Source organism: Podospora pseudocomata, chromosome 4 (assembly GCF_035222375.1).
Source record: "Podospora pseudocomata strain CBS 415.72m chromosome 4, whole genome shotgun sequence".
In the NCBI taxonomy this organism is placed as follows: domain Eukaryota; kingdom Fungi; phylum Ascomycota; class Sordariomycetes; order Sordariales; family Podosporaceae; genus Podospora; species Podospora pseudocomata.
Genome location: NC_085888.1, coordinates 2,976,259 through 2,998,998, shown reverse-complemented (window position 1 = coordinate 2,998,998; position 22,740 = coordinate 2,976,259). Strand labels below are relative to the sequence as shown.

Below are 22,740 nucleotides of genomic sequence, written 5' to 3'. Positions count from 1 at the left end.
TGTGCTGTAGCAGGTATCGCCCGAGGGACAGCATTGAGTGACGCTTCGGGACCAATTCTTCCTGCACGCCACCGGAGCGTGGTCCGGGCATGTTCCATCGTCTAAGGAAGGTATCATGCCATGGGGAATTCCCCCTCAATATTTTTGACGGGGCGTGATCCTCTGGGGGACAGGCTGAGTTTGTTGGCGCGACATGTTGACATTTGATAACGAAACTGGAACTGATGAACCCCTCGGCTTCTCGTGATGTTAGAGCCAACGGAATTTCAAAGAAGCAGAAAACTGAGGACTCCCCACACTTTAACTTCCAGACTGGTGGGCGTCCAAGCTGAAAACTCGCGTGTACAGGCTCTGGCTGAGAATCGCTTCCCTTAACTGGAAGCAGAATGAATGACCAAGCCAATAGCGCTGCTTATTGCATTACTTATCCCCCAACACCGAACCAAACACCCTTGCCACAAAATAATTGAGACACTAAAGGTAGGTTAACATGCTTGAAGGATAGTCCATAGGCCTTTAAAGATAGGTAGTTTATAAGCCCTTCAAGATAGCTGATAAACCTTCAAGGATAGTTAACAGGCCTTAGAATATGGTTTAAAGACCTATTAATTAACTTTTAAAGTATAAGGTAGTTCCCAGTATAGTATGGGTTAACCTACTTTTGTGTCTCGATTATTTCGTGGCAAGGGTGCCAAACTAAAGGTCAACCAGTGGAAGAATGAGACGTGGTTACAGCTCTCGGCGCAGAGCGTGATACCTATTCATGATAAACAACGGCACCAGTGTGACGGGCCGTAGCGACGGTAGGCGAGTTGTGATGATGGGTCTCGAAGAGGTGGAAGGGAGATTCAAGTCTTCTGCCAAAGATAGATTGTGGCACAGTGGCTAAAAAAAGTGCCGAACTCTTAAAACTGAAGGCGACGAAGTGCCGTGGTAAAATTTGCGAAATGCTTGCGCTGCGTCAGCGACAGCCTTGCTGAAGACATGCTCTTACACAAACAACAAAGATATAGGCAACAGATGCCCAATCATGTGGAGACCAAAAAGACCAACTCATGCAACAAACATGTAACCATTTCTCAGTTCTAAAACCCCAATGCACAAACAAAGTGGCACACCCCCTCTATCAAGCGCTCTAACGCAAGTATGTAGCCGGATGAGGCGCCTTCTCCTTGATGCCCAGTCTCGCCTGAAGCATGCCTCTGTCCTTCTGGTCCTTCCACTCTTGCTTCTTACCCTTCACCACCACAGCCCTGTGCTTCTCCAGCTCGCCAGCAGACCTGACACCCAGACCGGCAACGTCTCTGCCCACCACCGCTCTCCCCCTGGCCTTGGGGTTGGGATCCCGCAGCGGGACAACCGTCTGCCCATTCCCATCCTCGTCCACGTCCATGACACCCTGACCTTGCTCGTTGGCCTTGAGCAACAACCTCTCGGCCCTCTCCTCTGGCGTGGGGTATTTATACAGATTTTGCCTGTAGTACTTGTTGAGCGATCTGTGACCAACAGCCTTCCCACTGCCGAGGTGTAACTCATAATCATCATAGAACACCGCGTGACTCTTCTTGCTGTGAGCATGGAACCCATCTGCCTGCTGGTGCGTCCTTGGTGTGCTTGACGAGTGGTGATGATTCTTTGACAGCCTCTCATACTGGTGAAGATGTAGCTCCGCGGGAACGGCGTGCAAATCATCAGAATTCAGAGACGACTCGTCAGAATCCGTCTCCCATCCTTCTCCATTCCCATCCTCCATGATCTCATCACCATTCTCGTCGACTGTAACTGTCGTGGTTGCGCGGTGACCACCAAGTTTGGCACCACCGTTCGTGTCAGCATCCTCCATCTCCTCATCCTCATCCTCCCACTCTCCCTCTTCGTCATCAGAATAAGTGGCGCGGAAGTCGTAGAATTCACCAATTTCGAGCTGTTCATCTTCGGTTGTGAAAGGAATTTGGACGTGGGCTTTGTCGCGCATGTGAGTCTGGACGGCGTAGGTGGTGTTTCTCATCTTGGAGCAGGTGATGCACTCGTTGAGGTCATACACGCGCTCTTGGAGGTAGTTTATCAAGCCTTCGAGATCAACGAGGTATTGCTTCTCCGGGATGAACATGCCGTGGGTCTTTTCCATATGCTGGGCGTTGAGCTGAGGATTCTCGGACTCATGATTGCAGAAAATACAAGTATTGATTGTCCGGGGAGGACCAGCTTGTTGTTGTTGTGAAACCACTGGGGTAGCAGAGGAAGGGGTAGCGGATTCCTCCTCCTCTTCACTGGGTGTCTCTGACACGGGGTGCTCAGTCTTGTGCTGGGCAGCGGCTGACAAGTGAGGGTTGGAGGGACGTCTAAGTGGGGAGACGTTCTCGTTCTCTTGCAGCTGGGTGTTCTTGATACCCTCAACCACCTCGTTAAACTCCTCCTCCGCGTCCGAATCAACCACAGAGTCTGTAGGGGCTGGCTCGCCAAGCGAGAAGGTCATGGAGCTGGCATCGTCAGGGATCTTGCCCTGTGGGCGAGCCGCCAGAGCAGCGACCTTGGCCTTGTGCTTGGAGCTGGTAAGATGGTTCTTGTATGCGCCCTCGCTGAAATAATTTTTCTGGCAAACTTCGCAGGCTCTCTCGAAGCCGGCCTTGTCCGCCTGCGCAGTGGTGGCAGCGCGGGCCTGGAGGACCTTTTCGGTGAAAATTTCCGAGGAGATGGGGGGCAGCGAGGCGACACGGCGCTTCAGGTTGTAGCGACTGTGGAAAGTAAATGTAAGCCTGTGAACTCTATGCTCCAACATGATTATGACAGGGAGATAACTTACTGCCAGTCACTGCGCATATGACCCCTCTGCAAATCGCCATTGCGGAAGGCGACCTGGCAGGTATTGCAAGTATAAGGATGCGAAGACCCAATATCTGCGCCAGGAGCAGCGCCTGGAGCAGCACGACTACCACTAATGGTCGCCATAGCTGAAATATATCTCGTTTCTCGAATCGGAGGTGATCGCAAGTTGGTGGTGGTGATGTCGTGCTCGACGGATGGCGGGGTTCTGGTCGAGTCAGAGTTTTGATGTCTCCTTTCTTCGGCCAAAACTGTCCGGGGAAAAAAAGAGCAATGGGCGCTTCGATTTGTAGGTGCTGCGTGAGAGAAAGCAAAGATTCTCTCAGGATGTTTGAGGGTCGAGTGATGAATAATACACAACCACAGGCAAAAGGGGTATTAATAAAGAGGCGGCCCGTCAGAACAGTTCCTCGCAATTTTCTGGTGGCGGTCCCCAATAGTGGGGGGTGGTCGTGTGGGCAACTGTGGACGTCACAACTCTTGGCAATGCGGGAAGCCCTGGGTCCAAGAGCCCCACTTTGTTTTCTAGAAGTGAACTGTGACCACCAGTTGCTCCGGTCAAGTCACTGGTTTAATCAAGATGAAGATGTCTTTTACGAAGCCCATACAGGTGGTTTCGACCTTTGGCTCAGTACTCGATTGAAACGGGCCTCGCCTAGTTGACCGGCTAGCTTTCTCCTCATGACAGAGCCAGTTGGTTACCTAATGTGGCCAACTGTGAGGAAGATGTGACACACCTCTCACCCACCAAGACAACGACCAAGACTGCGCAAACCATAATTGCATCCTTCTTACTAACATCATCACATGTGAGTCAGACGCCGAGAACTATCGTCAGTCAGTTGATATGAAATAGAATCATGGCTTCGCAAAGGATATTTCGTTCACAACCCTAACCCCAACTTCAGTCTCCTATTCTAACATCAGGTCTGTCACTAGATGCTTTTTGCTCGCCAGATTCAGTTCACTTGTGCAATGAAAACACACTTGCAGGCTACAATCACTATTCCAACCAGCCAACTCAGTTTCGTATCGTGAATGAATATCCAATGTGACAGGCTTTGCCCAGTCTTTAGACCTGCTGATCTCAGCGTCATAATTCACTGGTTGAGCCTCCTAAGTCCCCGAGTCTCGTGTCTTGAGTTCTCCATTCTCAGCTCCTCAGCCTCACAAAGCTCACCAAGACCCCCGTAGTCCAACAATCACCTACCAATCATCAATCCATACCGCAGCTTCCTCTCCCTCCTTCACGCCATGCCAACTCCCCAAAGTCCCACCCCAGCCAAAAAGAAAGTGCTTACTCAACCCAACAGCACCACCACAGCCAAAAACAACAAAAGGAACGGGCTCAATCGGGATTCGAACCCGAGACCTCGCACAAGGCTTGAACTGGTTTCCCAAGTTCTGGATTTGTAAAGAAAACCCGAAGCGCGAATCATACCACTAGACCATTGAGCCTGTGTTGTTTACTTTAAACAAACATAGCCATCATGATTGATCCATCCCCAAACCACCTTGTCACATCAAACACTCCCAAGTCCAACCCACCGCACTCCAACCAACACATAGCCTCTATTTTGTGGCAAAATCGGCCCAAATCTTCAAGAGTTCACAATCAAATGAAGAAGTGAGGCAATTGATGAGTGGATTAAGTGATAGATCAGCGATATGCCGGTGTTGGTGAGGATGCAACCAAAGACGCAGCGACAACGGTTGATATCTTCGAGGCTGTCACATCATCACCACGATGCTACCTGCATCAAAGTCATGGCCAACCACTGTTCTTTCCTGCAATTACGAATGTCAGACGTCCGGTTCCAAATAGCCTCCATCATGCTCTTTGATGACATCGTAGCACATCCCATCGAACATTGCCAACTTCCATTCAACCAAGATTCAGCAGACAACATTCACATCATCATCTTGGGACATTCAAATGTTTCAAGTAGGTTCTTTTTCTTTATACTTCATACATACTTTACAAAAGCCCGCGATGCGCCCGCCACCTACTACAACCGACACACACCAGACAATCACAGAATAATATGCCCATCCTTGCTTCCTTCCTATGACCATGATGAATATACCCATTTCACCCAACCCGAAAATCACAAAAGACCACATCCACAAACATACGACACATCATCTCTTCGAGGACCTTCATTATGTGATGATGATTCTCTCTTTTTTCATCGAGCCATCAAAAAAACGCGAAAAAACATTGGGGGAATCTATGATGCTACGTTACTCCTTTAAAGCTCGTCATGGCCAGCGGGCTCGTCGTCCTCGCCACCGGCACCACCGGCGCTGTAAAGCTTGCTGGTGATGGGGTAAGCAACGCCAGACAGCTTCTCCTTCTGCTCCTCGAAGTCCTCGGTGGAGGCAGTGGCGGCATTCTCCTCAAGCCAGTCCTGGGTCTCCTTGACGGCGTCGAGGATGGTCTCCTTGTCCTCCTCTGAGATCTTCTTGCCCATACCCTCCTCATCGTTGACCTGGTTCTTCAGGGAGAAGGCGTAATTCTCCAGACCGTTGCGAGCCTCAATGCGCTCACGGGTGGCCTTGTCCTCCTCGGCGTACTTCTCAGCCTCGGCAACCATGCGGTCAATCTCCTCCTGGGTAAGGCGGCCCTTGTCGTTGGTGATGGTGATGGACTCGGCCTTGCCAGTGCCCTTGTCGTGGGCGGAAACCTTGAGAATTCCGTTGGCGTCGAGCTCGAAAGAGACCTCGATTTGGGGAACGCCACGGGGAGCGGGGGGGATGCCAGTAAGCTCGAACTTGCCGAGGAGGTTGTTGTCCTTGGTCATGGAACGCTCACCCTCGTAAACCTGGATCAAGACCACGGGCTGGTTATCAGCGGCGGTGGAGAAGATCTGGCTCTTGCGGGTAGGGATAGGGGTGTTGCGGGTGATGAGCTTGGTCATGACACCACCAGTGGTCTCAATGCCGAGAGTAAGAGGGTTGACATCCATGAGAACGATTTCCTCAGTACCCTCCTCACCGGAAAGAACACCAGCCTGGACAGCAGCGCCGAAAGCGACGGCCTCATCGGGGTTGATGCCCTTGGAAGCCTTCTTGCCACCAAAGAACTCCTCAATGAGGGCCTGGACCTTGGGGATACGGGTAGAACCACCAACAAGAACGATGTCATCGACCTCGCCCTTGGCAACCTTGGCGTCCTTGAGAACCTGTTTCACAGGCTCGAGAGTCTTGCGGAAGAGGTCGTTGTTGAGCTCCTCGAACTTGGCGCGGGTAAGGGTCTCAGAGAAGTCCTTGCCACCGAAAAGGGACTCGATTTCAATACGGGTGGACATCTGGCTGGAAAGGGTACGCTTGGCCTTCTCGGCCTCGCGCTTGAGCTTACCCATGGCCTTGGCGTCAGTGGTGACATCAACACCGTGCTTCTTGTTGAAGGTCTTGGCGAAGTGGTTAATGACACGCTGGTCGAAATCCTCACCACCAAGATGAGTATCACCGGCAGTAGCCAAAACCTCAAAGACACCCTGGTCGATGGAGAGGAGGGAAACATCGAAAGTGCCACCACCCAAGTCGTAGACAATGATCTGGCGCTCGCCATCGGTCTTATCAAGACCGTAAGCGATGGCAGCGGCGGTGGGCTCGTTGACAATGCGAAGGACGTTGAGACCGGCAATCATACCGGCATCCTTGGTGGCCTGGCGCTGGTTGTCGTTGAAGTAGGCGGGAACGGTAACAACGGCGTGGGTGACCTTCTTGCCGAGATAGCTCTCAGCAGTCTCCTTCATCTTGCCGAGAACCATGGCGGAAATCTCCTCGGGGGTGAAGGTCTTGTCCTCACCATTGACCTTGACGGTGACGGCCGGCTTGTCATTCTTGGAGACGACCCTGCAAACGCAAGTTAGTGGTTGTCAGGAGCGACTCAAAAGTCATTGGGTACATACTTGAAGGGGAAGTGCTTGATATCAGTCTGGAGTTCCTTCTCAGAGAACTTGCGGCCGATGAGGCGCTTGATATCGTAGATAGTGTTGTGGGGGTTGGCGGGAGCCTGGTTCTTGGCGGCGTCTCCGACTAATCTCTCCTCATCGGTGAAGGCGACATAAGAGGGGGTAATACGGTTTCCTTGGTCGTTGACGAGAATTTCGACCTTGCCCTTCTGCATCACACCAACGCAACTAGGGTCTAGTTAGCTTCCTGCTTCCCAAGTTTGCTTTTTCTCCCCCACACCCCGCACTGACGATCTGTCAAAGTTGACACCGTGTCACAAGTGCTCGCAGTTGCACCAAAGACCAGAGCAGCAGCGGCGGGGTGGTTCGAGAAATCGACGACGCCGTCGTTTGTGTAGAACTTACGAGTAGGTGGTTCCCAGATCCTGTAGAGAATGCTCGTTAGCAATTGTCCTGACCGCAAACCAAGGAGGGCTGTGGAGGGGTAGAACATACAATACCGATAACAGTGCCATATTCCGAGACATCGTCCGCTTTTACTTGCTGGACAAAGCCAGCAGAGAAGAGAAGGGCGAAAAACCCAATGATGCTGAGGCCGAGGGCCCAGCTCCGCGATCGACGTTCCATGCCGAAGGCTGTGTGTGTGACTGACGTGTAAAGAAAAAAAAACCTCTCGCTCTCCTGCTAGCAGGTGTGACAAAGAGTATGGAAAAAGGATGAATGCCAACTATGGGCTTGTCGTCAAATACCAATCCTACCAGCTGACCAGGTAAGAGAGGACGTTGATGTACCGGAGTGGTGGATCAATCGTTGGGATTGGGGAGAGGAAGAGGAAGAAGGAAGAGAGCAGAAGCTGACTTGTATCCTTAAATTTTCTGGTGGTGAATTGGGAAATCTGTCCTTATTCTGGGCTCTAGCCACCTCACACTTTAGCACTGGCCGCCAGCAGCCCGCGCCCGCCTTCCGGGCCTTGCAGGGCCTGCCCAATCGATTCACTTGGTTGGTTTGCCCCCGCTATTGCAACCTTCCATGGGAACCAAAGGTAGCGGTGACTTGCAGCCTTAAGCTGCTCCCACCAATTACCCCGCAGCTTGATATTCTCCCACGAGTCACTGTTACTTGAGCCTCCCCCGATTGTTCCTTTTTTGCCATCCATTCAACTGCACCTGAAGCGCGCCTAGAGCTCCGAAAGGCACCGCCTAGATACAATGGGTTGAGCTCTCATCAGCACTTGCAAGATCATCCAATACGCTAGCTGATTCCAGATCTGTCTCTCTCTGTCCTCAACTACTTCCTCTACTTGAATCATGTGCTCCTCCAATGCTGTCCATATCCCATGTTTGCCTCTGTTTATTCACTTCGCCCAAGTGATGCTCCGACACTGCATTGCTCAACGTCCACCTGAAGCTTCTACACGATTCTGTCGTCCAACAGAAGCTTGGGGCATGGAACTGCAAGCTGTTCACTGGAGTTTCAATAACCCCACATATTGGCAACTCACGGACCACTCATCGGCACCAATCCTTGCCTGCTCAAGTGCCAGAGTGGCCTTTTCCCAAAGTTGCGGCTTGCGGCTATCCGCCTCCCGCTTTTGGTAGCGCCAAGATGCCCCACTTGTATCAACACCAAGCTGGATTGATTGATGAGGCGGCATGCCAATTCCAACGACATCTCTCTGTGCCCAGGAAATACAACGTTGCTCAGCTCGAAGCATAGGATAATTTTCTTGAAAAGCTGAGATAGTGTCTAATAATCTCCGCTCGTGGGGACTAAATCTTTAAGGTGAAGAAGTCTTGTGAGGTTGTAGATGTCTTCCTGCCAATTTCTAGATACCTCCGGCAACCTCCGACGGGCGAATTGTTTCGCCTTCTTACAGTGGGCAGGGCCACTGTTCAGCGTACCTATCTTGCGTTGGCTTCGGGTTTTTTTTTTAAAAAAAAATCACTTTCACTCATACTCATACTATCTAATGAAAACTAAGCTGCTGTCCAATGAAAGCTCAAATACTATCTAACATAAGTCCAAGACTAGCTAGTAAAAGCTCAAAATCATTGTTACTAAACGCCTAGACATACAATTTATAAAGTAGATTGTATTTAATGAAAACTTTGGGTACTATCTGATAAACACTCAGATAGTGTCTATTTAGAACTGAGAGATTGTCTAATAAAAGCTTAGAGACTATTTGATGGACAGAGACTTTATTTTAGACGAAGCCAGTGTGGCACTCCAAATGATAGGTGCAAGATAATTGATTTGGGAGAAGGCTGTCAAGTGGACTGGCACTGGTGGAGGACTGGCATATCATTCTTCATACTGCTCTCCTCAATATCTCTCTTTTTGATCCATCAGCTTTCCACCTCATATATGGAGTGCCACCTGGGTTTCTATCCATTAAACCTGGAAGATTGCGGTGTTTCGCGAAAGCTACCGTATGTATTTAGCCTACATACGTCTATGGGCCTCTTCCACTCCCACTACAAGGCCTTACCTTTCCTACCTCTATTTAATGCAATATACTTGTGTAGTATAACGCACTCAGTATAAAGATGGCGAGATTGTAAGTATGGGATAACTTCCAGGTTTCTTGAGAAGCTCAGATACCGTCTAACAAAAGCTCAGATACTAGCCACGAAAAACTCGGAGATTGTTTCACAAAAGCTCAAAAAAAAGATTCACATGCCCCTCCTATCTAAGGATTCCCGAGAGATATCTGGTATAGCTTGCCTTGACAAAAGAAAACTGATTAACCCCTACAGCATCCCTATCTTGTCCCTCTATCGATATCTTGATAATCACTCCAGCAAACCAGCAGCAATAGTCTCCCCACCACTTCTCAAAACCACCCTCTGACCAGCCTCCAGCGGCACCTGATCGTCCAACTCCACTCGCACTCTGGCAACCTCCCCTGGCTTCACCAGCCTTGGATTCTTCTTCTTCACCCCACCGGTGGTCTTGTCCAGCAGCGCAGGCATCGCGATAATCTTCCCTGCCGAATGTAGTCGTCCCCGGTGGACATCCACTTGCATCGGCATCAAAAAGTCAAACGCCAGCGCCTTCAACGTGAACGTCTTATCTTTGGGGATTGGCTTGTTGGGGTCGCAGATAATGTCGCCGGATTTGACATGCATTGGGTCGATGTGGCTGAGATGTAATACCACGCTCTGTCCGGCGACAGCCCAGTCAGCCGGGGCCTCGTCCACAAGGATGGACTTGATGAAGGCCTTCTCCGTGGCCGGCTGGACCAGAACGGCGTCTCCCATTTGCAAAGATCCGGCGTCAACACGTCCAGAAACTGTGGCCTGACTTTGCTGTGTGCGGAAAACCTCGGAAATGTTGACTCTGAGAGGCTTCTTCGTAGCTCGAGCACTTGGTTCCGAACGCTCAAGCTCTTCGATGAGGGTGGGTCCAGTGTACCACCCAACAGCAGGGTTCTCGGATCTTTTGACCATGTTGTCACCGTGCAGCCCGGATACTGGTACGAAGGCGATATTCATTTTTTGAAAGCCGGTGGCCGACAAGAATCCGGAGACTTGGTTCTTGATCTCGTCAAATCTCTCCTGTGACCAATTCACCATGTCAAGCTTGTTGACGGCCACAATAATGCGCGCCACGCCCATGCTTCGAAGCAGGAGAGAGTGTTCCTTGGTTTGGCCCTTGAGCCCGGACTCAAAGGCACCCGTGCTGGCGTCGATAACAAGAACGGCAAAATCAGCCTGGCTGGCCCCAGCTATCATGTTGGGGATGAAGTCTCTGTGTCCTGGGGCGTCAAGGATGGTGAAAGCTGTCGTCTCTGTCTCGAATCGGTTCGTGGCAATATCAATGGTGACACCGCGGGTCCGCTCTTCTGACCCCTGATCCAAAACCCAAGCAAGAGCAAATGATGATTTGCCTATCGTATGGGCTTCTTTTCGGAGTTTCTCGACAGTACGCTGGTCAACAACACCAAGGTCAAGTAGTAGCCGACCCATCATGGTGCTCTTGCCAGCATCGACATGGCCAACCACAACAAAACTGGCACTCTTCTTTTTGGTGCTCTTCTCAAACTCGGAGAGAACGTTGATGTTTCGGCTTTTTGGAAGAGGGGTATCGTCGATCTTCAGCTCCGAGACCGAACTGGATAGTGAATCTGTATTGCTTGATTTTGACTTTTTGCTCTGACCGGCTGGGGGCTTCTTTCCGGCTGTATCAACTATCAGCATCAATGTTAGCATCCGCTCTTTGTCGAAAGCGAACCTTTCGCTTGAGCCGCGAGAACGATGTCATCCGGACTGGGCTTCGAAAATGCTTCAAGGACAGACGGCGCGAGTCCCAATGTAACCACATCCTGTCGGATGGTGATGGCGGGGGTATGGCTGCTAAAAAGCGTCTGGGCAAAGGCGGAAGGTTGAGCTTTCTTGACAGGCGGGGCCTGAGCAGGCTCTTCGACCACCTCTGGTTCTTTTGTGATGGGATTGGCGCTCTGCTGCTCAGACTCTGATCTCGGCTCTGTAGGAATGATAGGCACACGCCCCTGTGCAGTTGACGAAGAGGTCTTGAGACGCTTGCTGAATGCACCTGACAAGGGCATGTTTTCCTTCTCTGTCGAACTGCTACTGACAGAAAGGCCCGTCATCTGAGCTCGAGTTTGTTCCACCTCTTGCTCCGACGATTTCTCCTGAGCCTTCTTCTTCCTCGCTGCAGCCAGTGCTTGGAGCTTGGTCATCTTTGGCGCCGCTCCTGTGCCTCCAAGAAGCCCACACCGCGATCGCGGTACCACGGGCGGAATCAAGACACTTTCTCTATCCTTAGGGATGTTTCCCCAAGGCATGTCGTGAAAGAGGGCAGGCAGGGATGCCTGGGGCAGGGGATATGAAGGGCATGATCCCGACACCCAGAAGCCCACATCGTCTTGTCGAGACCCCGTCTGTGGTGAACATCGGCCGCCCAGTCCGTGTCGGTTGTTCTCGGCCCAGTCTGACGAGTCTTCAAACTCGCAGGAAATTGTAGCTGTTGCAGGGGTTAGGTACTTACCAGTGGGCTTCTGGGTGGCGGGCTTCGGTGCCTTTGGTGCTGGGCGGTTGATGAATTTGTTGGTCAGATATGTCACCGATTTGTCAACGTCAAAATAGTAGTGCCAGAGAGCCTCCTCGATTTGCTCTTTGGTGACCTTTGACGCCTCCGTGTCGAGGGCACTGCGAACATCGACCACGCCCTGTTCCATAAGAAGTCGATTCTCCTCCTCTTCCTGTAGATCCACCTCGTACTCATCCAGCACCTCCTCATAGTCCAAGTTGCGGATAGCTCTGTGACGCGACATCTTGTCGGTTGGTGTAGATCTGTGTGTATCTGGCTAGTGTTGGTGGGAAGTGCGGTTCAGGTGTTGATGACTTGGTCTAGGGTGAAAGAAATCCGAGGCTGGAGCGAGGGAGTCCTCTGTTTAAGTAGTTGTTTGAGTGGCGAGTGTGAATTTTGAGTTGTGGTGTGAAAAACTCTGTTGCGGTATGAAGAATTCTGAATTGACGCCAATACAGTCCCTGATCTTCAAGAAAGTGAACCTCTCAATTACAGTCTTTTGAGTTCTGCCCAGGCGCATTGGTTTGGCGTTGACCTTGCTTGGAAGCTTCTCTGAACTGTGATGGGGACAAGTGATGTCGATGGCGGGGTTGTCCTGCCGTTTTGCCAGGTTAACCCCACCATCACAGGCACAGTGCCCAAAGGCGGTGAACACCCAAATCGCGGGGCTCCTAGGGGCCGGGCTGTTGACAGCCAACCACAGGGCTGAGTCGGACTTAGATTCTGCCGTGGCCGCCAACTGGGAGGGTCAATTTTTTGAGATTGCGTCTGAGCTCTGGCGATAGCGAAAGCTGCCTAGCGGTGGAGGAGCAAGCCCAGGAGCCCTGTTTATTGACCAACCTCTGGAAACCGTCTCGGAAGCCAGCACCACCACGACCCTGACCTTGGCGCATCTTCCTACAAGAGACAAACAAACAATCCTTCAAGATGGCGATGAGTATGTCCAGGAGCACCCTTACCGCTTTATTCCTAAGCAGACCCCAGCGTGCTAACTACCCGGCTTATAGATTTGGACTTGTCGAACGGTATGCGACGACACCTCCCCCGGGGTACGGTCACCGCGTTACTGACGGATGCATACCACAGCGGCGGTGATGAAAGATGAACAGGGACGGCCTTTCATTGTAGTCAGAGAGTCAGTACCGCCCTCGATTCTTTCAAGTCCAACACATCCTCCCCCACGTTGCCCCGCTAATACCCCTTTTCAGTCAGGGCAAGAAGAAGCGCCAGTATGGCAACGAAGCCGTCAAGTCCCACATCCTCGCTGCCCGCACCGTTGCGAACATCGTCAAGACCTCGTTAGGGCCCCGTGGTCTCGACAAGATCCTCATCTCCCCCGACGGCGATATCACAGTAACGAACGATGGCGCGACCATCCTGCAGCAGATGGAGATTACAAACCACGTAGCCAAGCTGCTTGTGGAGCTTTCCAAGTCCCAGGACGACGAAATCGGTGACGGCACCACTGGTGTTGTCGTCCTCGCCGGTGCTCTCCTCGAACAGGCCGCCGAGCTCATCGACAAGGGTATCCACCCCATCCGCATCGCCGATGGTTACGATCAGGCCTGCGACATTGCCGTAGCGGAACTCGACAGAATTTCCGATGTTATTGAGTTTGACAAGGAGAACACAGAGAACCTGACGAAGGTTGCGAGAACAAGTTTGGGCAGCAAGATTGTTTCCAAGGCTCACGATCAGTTTGCCAAGATCGCCGTAGATGCGGTCTTGTCTGTGGCGGATCTGGAACGGAAGGATGTCGACTTTGAGCTGATCAAGATGGACGGCAAGGTCGGCGGCTCTCTTGAGGACACACTCCTCGTCAAGGGTGTTATTGTCGACAAGGACTTCTCACACCCACAGATGCCCTCCGAGGTCCGGGACGCCAAGATCGCCATTCTGACGTGCGCGTTCGAGCCCCCCAAGCCCAAGACCAAGCACAAGTTGGAGATCAGCAGCGTCGAGGAGTTCAAGAAGCTGCAAAGCTACGAGCGCGAGAAGTTTGTCGAGATGATTCAACAAATAAAGGATGCCGGTGCCAATCTGGCCATTTGCCAGTGGGGTTTCGACGACGAGGCCAACCATCTCCTCCTCCAGAACGAGCTCCCCGCCGTAAGATGGGTTGGTGGCCCAGAGATTGAGCTGATTGCCATTGCGACAAACGGCCGTATTGTTCCCAGATTCGAGGACCTTAAGCCAGAGAAGCTTGGCACCGCTGGTATCGTCAGAGAAATGACCTTTGGCACTACAAGGGAAAAGATGCTTGTTATCGAGGAGTGTGCCAACACTCGTGCGGTAACAGTCTTTGTTAGGGGCAGCAACAAGATGGTATGTACATTCTCTAGAGATCTTTACCGAGAACCAGATTTCAACTAACCCTCCCATAGATTATCGATGAGGCCAAGCGCTCCCTCCACGATGCCCTTTGCGTCGTAAGGAACCTTGTCCGTGACAACCGCGTTGTCTATGGTGGTGGTTCCGCCGAAATTGCATGCTCTCTGGCCGTTGAGGACGAGGCTGTCAAGACCCCCGGTCTCGAGCAATACGCCATGCGCGCCTTCGCCGAGGCTCTTGATGCCATCCCCATGGCCCTTGCCGAGAACAGCGGTCTCAACCCTATTGCCACTCTTGCCGAGGTCAAGTCTCAACAGGTCAAGGACTCATCTGGCCGTGGCCGTCTGGGTGTGGACTGCATGGGCCGCGGGTCCAACAACATGAAGGAGGCGTTTGTTATTGACCCATTGATTGGAAAGAAGCAGCAGCTCATGTTGGCGACACAGCTGTGCCGCATGGTGCTCAAGGTGAACAATGTTATCATCTCGGGCTCAGGGGAGGATGACTTTTAAGATGGGCGGAGTACATATAAAAGCTTAGACATGCTGAGATACCTACAATGCTGAGAGGGTTGTAATGACTATGTTGATTGCTCTTAATAAGTTTGTAGTACTGGATTAGGTCTGGGAAAAGCTTACCCTTGGGGCTTTTATGGTGTTGTGCGTTTCTACCAGGGCGTCCTTCCGGCAGGAATCTTGTGAGGGAGTGAGGTTGAGTGCATGGGGGCCTGTTAAAGTTCCCATGTGAGTTGAGCTACATCCTACCACCCTTACCACAAAATAATGAGATACTAAAGTAGGTTAACATGCCTTGAAGGATAGTCTATAGGCCTTTAAAAGATAGTTTATAGGCTTTTAAAGATAATTTATAGGCCTTTAACGATAGTTAATAGGCTTTAAAATATCGTTTAAGGGCTTATTAATTTACTTTTAAAGTATAGTTCAGAGTATAATATGAGTTAACCTACTTTTGTGTGTCAACTATTTTGTGGTGAGGGTGCCTACAACGCCAGAGCTCAGTGTCTGAGCTTCTGGACCATTTGATCCCAGCTTTATATGAGCATCTACAAGTCCTATCCCATGATTCTAATTAAATCATCTATTAAATCATCTCAGCTTAAACTCACGGCACCTTATACATCGCCATCTTCTCTCAGCCTGCCATCGCAACCCTAACCCTTGCTTACCTGCCATCAGCGCCAACGTCCAACAACACGCAAGCAAGTGGAAGTATTCGTACTTCTCTTTCTGCACAGCCCCTGGATTTGATAATTTTTGGTAGCGTATGGCACTTCCTCTAGTTTTACACAGCCCAAAACACGCGTCATTCGGCCCCATCCCTTTAATGTGGTCGTGCTGACCAAACCCTTGAAGAGCGTCGAGTCCACGACAACCCCAGCCGCATCATCAAAAGGGGAGAATGTCCAAGGCCGAATTTTTATAACACTCTTTTTATGTAAAGAATTTGAGAATATACCCTTGATCAAGAGCCACTTGTGCATCGTCAAACAAGGATGGACAACCACCACCCATCGCCAACCTCTGACCACTGGGTTCCCTGCTCGACATGTTCCCCTGGGGGTGTCCCCGAATCAGCAGAAGACTCATCCGGGCCAGAGACAGCACAGGTATCAACCCCACATACCGGCACACCCCACACCAAAGAACCAGGAACTCGAGCCCGCCGAAGGCCAATCCCGCGAAAGGGACACACAAAGTCCCGGCTGGGTTGCTTCCACTGCAAGAGGCGAAAGGTCAAATGCCAGGAGACGATCCCCTCCTGCTCGAACTGCGCGAGGGTCGGACTGGTGTGTGAGTACCCTGAGCGGCCGAGAATGGCGTCGGCGTTTTCGGCTTCGGTGATAACGGTGGTCCCAACGAACAGCTTGCAGTCATCGACGGCTACGGTGTTTACGCAGGAGGATATGAGGTACTTTCATCACTTTTTGGTGACTGCGTACCCGCCTTTGCCGATACAGGGGGATCAGATTTGGATGCAGACGGCGTGTTTGTCGCATAGCGTAAGCTCTCAAACTTGGAGAACCTTCGGGAGTATCTTACGCTGACTGGGCACCAGTATGATTATCTTATGCATGCCATGCTTGGGCTGGCGGCGTCACATCTTGATTTGCATGGGGGGAATTGCTCTTCGCAAGCGCTGGCTCACCGTGTCAAGGCGATACAGTCTCTTAACAACAGTTTGAGTAAGCCTTGCTCTTCACAGGCTGAGGGGGATGCAAGGTTTGCTGCTATGATGGCTTTGGCGTTTCAAGCGAGCTGTATGGCTGAGGGTATGCCTGAGTTTCTCGCCATGTCTAGGGGGTGTCATATTATTGCAAATACCGCTATGGGCAGCATGAAGAACTCGTTGTTCCGTGAGTTTACACAGGAAGGGTACTGTGATAGCGTCCGACGAGTCATTGGGATCGTTCCCTTGGATTTGAGCGAGGATGAGGAGATTCTCATTGGTGACTTTTTGAAGTCTCTGAGGGCACTCGGACCTCTGTGTAAGAGCCCGTTGGAGGTCAAGTTCTTGGCTTCAACAGAGGCGATTGCAAAAGCTGCCAGGACGTCGGCGTCAGAAGGTCAGTACCAGTCCGGTCTTTCTGGGAGAGATCAAATGCTGACTTGCTACCTATACAGCCTTTTCTCAGTTTGCCGCCCTGTATTCCTTATTCAACCACTCCAGCAATGAAGAGTTCGCCCCCTTTATCGACCCCAACAACCATCCAGCCCAACTGCTCTTCATCCACTTTGTTCTCATCGAGTTTGCCATCGGGCACATTGCTCTCACTACGTGCAACAAAGGTGGGCGTTTTGCCTATCGAAAAAGAACCTGCATTGCCTGGATGGAGAAGCTTGCTGCCGGGCTGCCTGTCGAGTACGAAAAATACGCAGAGTGGCCGATGAATTATGTCAGGAGGCTAGCTGCTCGCTAGGTGAACGGCCATCTCTTGACAACAACCTCACGCCTGAGTGTCACTTCCCCCCTCACTCTTCTCCCCCTCTGTCACCTCCCCCCTCTTCAAGCAAGCCCCCGGGTGCCAAACACAAAACAACCCTATCGCCAGTAGCATCCCCGTCCCCTCAAACACCCAAAACAACCACTCATTCCGAAAGGCATACCCGTCAATCCCCTCCACGAACTCGACCAGCCGGTAAATGCACCTCACCTAGGTATTATCCATGATTAGCATCCTCCTTCCCTTTCCCCAACCAACCATCTCCAGTCAATTGAAGTACTCACGAAAATCAACCCACTCGACACCCAAACCGCCACCAGCAACCCGCCCCAACCTCCCCCCTTGCTCCCCAGCTGTTTCACCAGAAAAGTAAACCTCCCCAGAACCAAAAGAAAAACCCCCACTCCCGCAACCTGCACCGCCAGCCCAGCAACAAGCACGTCAACTCCAGATAGTGCCTTCAGTCCAGTCCAGTTCGCCGACGCGGCGATGGAGGTCCCAGACCCCTGGATCGCAGCGGCGAGGATGTCGAACCCGACGAAGAGGCGGGTTATGAAGCGGGTGGGGATCTTGAGGAGGGTGTGCCGGGTGGGGAGGGAGTGAGAGATCAGCCGGCCGAGGAGGAGGTAGTTCCCTGCGGCAAAGAGGAGGGGGGCGAGGACGTGGAGGGTGAGGGTTGCTATGAAGGCGGCCTTTTTTTGGGTTAGAAATTAGAGACAAGAAGAAAGGATGGGTGGGGTTGAGAGGGAGGGTTGGGCTGTGTTCGGGGGTAGGAAGGGGGTCTAGAGGAGGGGGGCGTACAATGTTCCCCTGGTTCTTGACCGAGTATATCCTCACCGCGTAGCCTGCCACTTCCAGCAAAGCACCAAGAGGGAAGACGGTCATGTACCAGGTCTTGTACCGGTAAAAGGTGAGGTAGGTGATGTAGAGACAGGCGAAGAAATAGAGGATCAGAAAGAGGATGGCGAGTGGCAGGGAAGGGGAGTACATCCAGACGGAGCCCTTTTGGAAGACTTGGGTGGTGGGGATTTTGGCCATTTTGACGGCTCCCTACGAGAAAAGGGGGAGACTTGCGTTGATGGAAAGGATCAGGCAATGCATTGAGAGAAGAGGGCGCTATATACACGGGCATGTGTGTTGACATATTGTTCTTTTGGTTGTATAAGACGATACAAGGAGATGTAAACGTTGTCGTCGGATCCATCCCGAGCAGAATCATCATCATTCTCACTCTAATCCCTCCTAGACTACCAGCATGTGGTGTTCAAGTCTCCCATACGCCTCTTTACATCCTTCCAGCCAGACTTCAATCACCAACTCAGTCTTGGCCACAGCTCAATCTCGGGTTCCCTTGGTTAATCCGATTGGTTTGGCGACACTCTCATCTTTAAGTTTATTGCCTTCAAGCCTTGGCGGCCTCATTTCAATGGTTAACGTCAAACAATTGGAGCAGTAGAACATTGTTGGACGATCAGACCGGAGGTGGTTGGCTGACAGCTTGTGTGACCTCCCATGGGAACGGTTTGCGTGTCCCGGCTCTCCCAATGCGAGGAATGCGAGTCAACAACCACGGTATTGGTGCGGCACAGGAGCCTCCAAGATACTAAGCATCTCTTAAGGTATTCCGCCCGATGACGGGAAAGAAGGTTAATAGAGCTCGTATATTCCGCATTCTTCAACCTTTCAGGCCTTTTGTTGTCCTTATTTCCCATTACAACTTGTGATGTCGGCCATCGTATATATCCTGCCAAGACCTAGTCGAAAAGGGGGCATAAATAGGGGTAGCGGTCTCTTCATAAGAGGCAAAAACAAATGCACCAGCGAATTATCTATCCACAACCTTTCAGATGAAATTGGCTTGGAACAAGTACATAATATTTTCCCCTCTTTGGTTGTATATATCTGTTCTCTTGCACAGAAGGTAAATTTTATAAGCTTGCGATCAGTCTCGGATAACATCTAGATCAAGCGGAGACGATGTTGAAGCAAGTCAAGACAACACTATGGTAAAGCTAGGGCGTGACGATTAGAAGCACCGAGACGTAACACTGGTTTGCGAAGATGGTGTGGTCGAGAGTAGATAACATAGTCTGTTACAACTCTCCCTCACTCTTTGCGCAACAGCTCTTAGGCCAGGTAGTCTCAAGCGAAGACAACATTCGCATTGGCATCAAGGTAAACCACATGCCAACCTCATCCAAGTCCGACGACTTCTTTCACTCCCATTCTCCCAACACCAGCCAACCCAGAAAAAGCCGACTCCTTCCATCAAAACAAGCCCGAGCACCACCCATCCAACCACACCCTCCGACTCTTCCCGTCCACCAGACCCTGCACGTCATTACACTGGCCGTGCCTCTCCAATCTACCCCTCGACCCCCTGCCCCATGATTCTCCCCATCTGTGCGCTCATGCATAGCCAGCCAGGCGAGAGAAATGCATAGCTAATTCAGCGCCAGGTTTGACAGCTCAGGTACGTAAGCCGCCCCATGGAAGAACACAGCCTAGTTTGGCATGTGAAGATGGGCCACCACCACAAACTGAGTGAAGAAGGAGCATGACTTCATCATGGAGTAAAGCCCAACTCCCGGTAACTCGGTGGTCAGCCACAAGAGTGTGTGGTACCGAAGAATGAACAGTCAGGAAACAACATAAATACACACCAACAAATGCTCCAGACTACCGGGCAACATGCTACCTACCTCAACGTCGCGACCCTGGATGGCCCGTTTACCCACAAACCTGAAGCACATGCTTCCGGTCTTGCACTCATGTCGACGCTTGCACGTGAGTTTCCGCATCATCAAGGGCCAGAAGCCTGAAGGAAGATAGATAGCCAGACCCCTTACGGTCCGCCGTGAGTCCCGTTGGCTTGCGTTGGTGTCTGTTTCCACGATTAAAAGACATAGTGCTCTGACCAAGAAAACAATAAAGTCAGAGATAAAGCGATAAGTTCATAAAACGATAAATTGAAAGTGAATTGATCTCGGGTGATGAAAGTTACTAGCCGTCATGATATCATCTTATTTTCTCACACAGAATGTCAAAGTTATGAAACGGAGAGCTTGAAACAGCTATCCTCGGAGACTACCATTAGATCTCTCACTGGAGAGACGCTTCAAGTTCATTACCTGGTCTTTGTGAACCTCATCCAGCAACACCATGAGAATAAACAACAGATTGTAGGTGCCAGTGAGGCTAGCCCTCGCTGTCAGTTGGTCCAACACATAAATGTCTTCATCAACCACAGGGTCATTGGACCACATGCCAAATTTAGAGGCCACTCAACCCTTCCGAGGAAAGACATCAAAAGACAACAGATGCGAAGCCAGAGCCCACGAGCTTACCTTTTCCCCGCAAAAAGCCACGATCTTGCATACCTCTCCGACAACTTGACTTCAAGCACACCACGTGGTGACCCACCCCTTCACTCTGGAATCTGCAAAGACACAGACTGGCACGGTGATTTCCATCCCCGGTTTGTTCTCTCCATGTCCTAGCACTCCCGGGTGTACAGCTTTACTGCAAAAATCATGATGTAAACCCAGGCCCTGTGCAGCCCTGTCTCTATCATCCGGCATTCGCCAAGCTTTGGCCGAGGCAGAAGAAAGGGTGTGTGTGTGCTGTCAGGTTGCCATCCTTTACAGTAATGGAGGCTGGAAGAGTCCAGACGAACGTCCACTGTGACAAGCACGTGGGCGATACTGGTGGTCTCAGAAGGGCTCTGAGCTCTCGCCACGTCGTGCTTTCGGTGGACCTGACCTCGCCATTAACCCGTCTGAGGGCCCCAAAGTACCGTGTACATCGCTAGATGTACACTCAATGCCCAGCAGCAAGAAGAACCGAGTCAGTCGCCATCCCAACTCTGGTCATCAACTCTAGGTGAAACGGCTTCTTCCTCAATACCAAACTCGTGCCCGTTGTGGCCCTGTCATCGAGTCAGTCTCCTCAGTGGCGGGCGGGTAGCGGAAAACGTTTCAGGGTCAAAAGGAACGGTAGCCTCGGCGCTCGTGGCCAACTACTATTCATGTTCATGTGTCAAGAGTATCCCATCCAAGTCAGAAACGTGGTGTGGACGGCGAGTTCTTCTAGAAGCCTTCCTAACACGGAGTCGGTTACCGTTCCGATTCCAGGATGGATGCCGGAGACCTAACCGAGGTTTGAAACGCTGACCGGAGCGGGGAGAAGATCCAATCCTGACTACACCTTGATACGCCGATGACCGACAAAGGGCCGACCCATCAGACCGGCCGAGTTCAAGCCGTTAACTTTGACAAACAGAGCATGTTGAATCCTTGTTGATTGCATCATCCATTTTAGACGATGCCCAATCTGTGTGTCGACGTTTTGGGACATTGATTTGAGACTTCCAACCTGCTCACCGTGCCCAATCTTGATGAACCAGTACGTAACGGTTTTTCAGACCATGTGGAAGCGAATACCTATTATCGCTGTCTCTCGGCCGTAGGTTCGTTGTGTGTCGACGTGAGAGTGGGAAGTTGACCAATGAGGTGTAAGAGAAGGTTTAGTTCGGACTCCCGACAAAACAGTGTGTATTCAAAACATCCGGGACCAGACCACGGAAGTAGGCGCGCCAAGTATACATATGTGCTGCAAGACGGCGTCGATGAAGATGCTGCAAGCAAGATGTCGATCAATTCCTGTTGTCAGCAGTTTCTTTAGCTTCCTCTGCGAGAGGACCAGAGGACCGGACCCAAAACCGTGAAGCTTCGGTTGGCCGTGGATGTGTTCCGGATGGCGATGACAAATTCCCCCACGCTGGCATCCGAGATGGCTCGCAGAGGACAGGCCAGCTGGATATCGCCATGGCCGTGGCAGTGAGCATTGTTTGGCTAGGAATGGCCCGGGGAGGAGAAGAGTTGGCCGAGCGGAGGGGCAAGACATGAAAAAAAATGCAGCATTGCAGTCAGAAAAAAAGTCGGTGAGCGGGCAGTAAGAAATGGGCCACGATGATTTGTACACGATGGCTGGCGGGGACGGGCAGCAACAAGAGCAACAAGTCAACGGCAGGGTCGTTAAGGCTTATCAGCGGGAGTGATGCAACTCGACACCTCCTTCCCGCAAAGCTACCCCTCCTGCCTCCTCCTGCCTCCTGTATTGCTGCTGCAATGCTCCTGCCTCGATGCAGCTTCGCGCGGGGCTTGCTGCTGTCGTGCATGGAAGGCGTGCTTGCTGCGGAAGCTACGATCCAACCGAAGGCCTGATGCGTTGTTGCCGTCTCCATTCGCTCTTATGGTTATTTTGAATAAATCATTTTTAAAAGAATATTCCGGTTTTCTGATTGCTGGGATATCAATATGTACATACCGCCTCACTGCAAGCCTCCTGCAACAACCTGCCTGTTCCCTTTGGAGTCTCTCGCGGATCTCATCCCCGCCATCCACATGGAACCCGTTCTGAAACTGTTCAAGATGGACCGTTATCTATCCATCTCCGAGGATAACACCCGATCATGCGAAGTATTTCGACAATCTCGTCGAGGCGTCTTAGACGTGGGATGAGACCGAGACCAAGGCCGCCAGCGGCAGTCCCAGTTTGGTCGGTGTGACGGCGCGACGTTCATTCTCATTGGGGCTCTTTTTACGACACCTCAGCTCAAGTCTCTTCCGATCACGGGGTTACAACACC

The 22,740-nt window shown here is 51.4% G+C and overlaps 6 protein-coding genes and 1 non-coding gene across 7 annotated transcripts; 2 read left to right on the top strand and 5 right to left on the bottom strand.

Annotated features, from left to right (window-relative positions):
• Nucleotides 1-1,080: 1,080 nt before the first annotated feature.
• REI1 (pre-60S factor rei1) lies at nt 1,081-3,422 on the bottom strand. Its single transcript, XM_062890093.1, has 2 exons — nt 2,804-3,422; nt 1,081-2,735 (listed from the first exon to the last, which is right to left on the bottom strand). The coding sequence occupies exons 1-2, from the start codon at nt 2,947-2,949 to the stop codon at nt 1,136-1,138; spliced, it is 1,746 nt and encodes a 581-aa protein (XP_062743880.1). The 5' UTR covers nt 2,950-3,422; the 3' UTR covers nt 1,081-1,135.
• Nucleotides 3,423-4,167: 745 nt separating this feature from the next.
• QC762_0070410 lies at nt 4,168-4,281 on the bottom strand. The gene has a single exon. It is a non-coding gene; the product is annotated as a tRNA-Pro (tRNA).
• Nucleotides 4,282-4,748: 467 nt separating this feature from the next.
• On the bottom strand, nt 4,749-7,637 carry KAR2_2 (ATPase with role in protein import into the ER). The gene is made up of 4 exons (XM_062890094.1): nt 7,239-7,637; nt 7,149-7,168; nt 6,729-6,971; nt 4,749-6,684 (listed from the first exon to the last, which is right to left on the bottom strand). The coding sequence occupies exons 1-4, from the start codon at nt 7,368-7,370 to the stop codon at nt 5,076-5,078; spliced, it is 2,004 nt and encodes a 667-aa protein (XP_062743879.1). The 5' UTR covers nt 7,371-7,637; the 3' UTR covers nt 4,749-5,075.
• Nucleotides 7,638-9,313: 1,676 nt separating this feature from the next.
• Nucleotides 9,314-12,557, bottom strand: QC762_406430 (uncharacterized protein). The gene is made up of 3 exons (XM_062890095.1): nt 11,757-12,557; nt 10,980-11,732; nt 9,314-10,926 (listed from the first exon to the last, which is right to left on the bottom strand). Exons 1-3 carry the CDS (start codon nt 12,040-12,042, stop codon nt 9,539-9,541), a joined length of 2,427 nt encoding a protein of 808 aa, XP_062743878.1. The 5' UTR covers nt 12,043-12,557; the 3' UTR covers nt 9,314-9,538.
• Nucleotides 12,540-14,706, top strand: CCT5 (T-complex protein 1 subunit epsilon). Its single transcript, XM_062890096.1, has 4 exons — nt 12,540-12,735; nt 12,806-12,933; nt 13,007-14,123; nt 14,183-14,706. The coding sequence occupies exons 2-4, from the start codon at nt 12,872-12,874 to the stop codon at nt 14,639-14,641; spliced, it is 1,638 nt and encodes a 545-aa protein (XP_062743877.1). The 5' UTR covers nt 12,540-12,735; nt 12,806-12,871; the 3' UTR covers nt 14,642-14,706.
• A 492-nt stretch (nt 14,707-15,198) lies between these two features.
• Nucleotides 15,199-18,301, top strand: QC762_406450 (uncharacterized protein). Its single transcript, XM_062890097.1, has 3 exons — nt 15,199-16,149; nt 16,206-16,713; nt 16,772-18,301. Exons 1-3 carry the CDS (start codon nt 15,643-15,645, stop codon nt 17,065-17,067), a joined length of 1,311 nt encoding a protein of 436 aa, XP_062743875.1. The 5' UTR covers nt 15,199-15,642; the 3' UTR covers nt 17,068-18,301.
• On the bottom strand, nt 17,319-18,129 carry QC762_406460 (uncharacterized protein; the record flags this gene model as incomplete). Its single annotated transcript, XM_062890098.1, has 2 exons — nt 17,319-17,783; nt 17,893-18,129. 2 exons carry the CDS (start codon nt 18,127-18,129, stop codon nt 17,319-17,321), a joined length of 702 nt encoding a protein of 233 aa, XP_062743876.1.
• Nucleotides 18,302-22,740: the final 4,439 nt, after the last annotated feature.

What these genes read in the sequence shown, in the direction of transcription:
- REI1 (XM_062890093.1), bottom strand. Translation starts at nt 2,949, where the DNA reads ATGGCGACCATTAGTGGTAGTCGTGCTGCTCCAGGCGCTGCTCCTGGC. An exon ending in CATATGCGCAGTGACTGGCA is followed by an intron (nt 2,736 to 2,803) that starts GTAAGTTATCTC and finishes TACTTTCCACAG; the next exon opens with TCGCTACAACCTGAAGCGCC.
- KAR2_2 (XM_062890094.1), bottom strand. Translation starts at nt 7,370, where the DNA reads ATGGAACGTCGATCGCGGAGCTGGGCCCTCGGCCTCAGCATCATTGGG. An exon ending in GATCTGGGAACCACCTACTC is followed by an intron (nt 6,972 to 7,148) that starts GTAAGTTCTACA and finishes ACTAGACCCTAG; the next exon opens with TTGCGTTGGTGTGATGCAGA. An exon ending in CCCTTCAAGTATGTACCCAA is followed by an intron (nt 6,685 to 6,728) that starts TGACTTTTGAGT and finishes TTGCGTTTGCAG; the next exon opens with GGTCGTCTCCAAGAATGACA.
- QC762_406430 (XM_062890095.1), bottom strand. Translation starts at nt 12,042, where the DNA reads ATGTCGCGTCACAGAGCTATCCGCAACTTGGACTATGAGGAGGTGCTG. An exon ending in CGCCACCCAGAAGCCCACTG is followed by an intron (nt 11,733 to 11,756) that starts GTAAGTACCTAA and finishes CCCCTGCAACAG; the next exon opens with CTACAATTTCCTGCGAGTTT. An exon ending in TCTCGCGGCTCAAGCGAAAG is followed by an intron (nt 10,927 to 10,979) that starts GTTCGCTTTCGA and finishes TAGTTGATACAG; the next exon opens with CCGGAAAGAAGCCCCCAGCC.
- CCT5 (XM_062890096.1), top strand. Translation starts at nt 12,872, where the DNA reads ATGCATACCACAGCGGCGGTGATGAAAGATGAACAGGGACGGCCTTTC. An exon ending in CCTTTCATTGTAGTCAGAGA is followed by an intron (nt 12,934 to 13,006) that starts GTCAGTACCGCC and finishes ACCCCTTTTCAG; the next exon opens with TCAGGGCAAGAAGAAGCGCC. An exon ending in TTAGGGGCAGCAACAAGATG is followed by an intron (nt 14,124 to 14,182) that starts GTATGTACATTC and finishes ACCCTCCCATAG; the next exon opens with ATTATCGATGAGGCCAAGCG.
- QC762_406450 (XM_062890097.1), top strand. Translation starts at nt 15,643, where the DNA reads ATGGACAACCACCACCCATCGCCAACCTCTGACCACTGGGTTCCCTGC. An exon ending in CGGCGTGTTTGTCGCATAGC is followed by an intron (nt 16,150 to 16,205) that starts GTAAGCTCTCAA and finishes ACTGGGCACCAG; the next exon opens with TATGATTATCTTATGCATGC. An exon ending in CAGGACGTCGGCGTCAGAAG is followed by an intron (nt 16,714 to 16,771) that starts GTCAGTACCAGT and finishes CTACCTATACAG; the next exon opens with CCTTTTCTCAGTTTGCCGCC.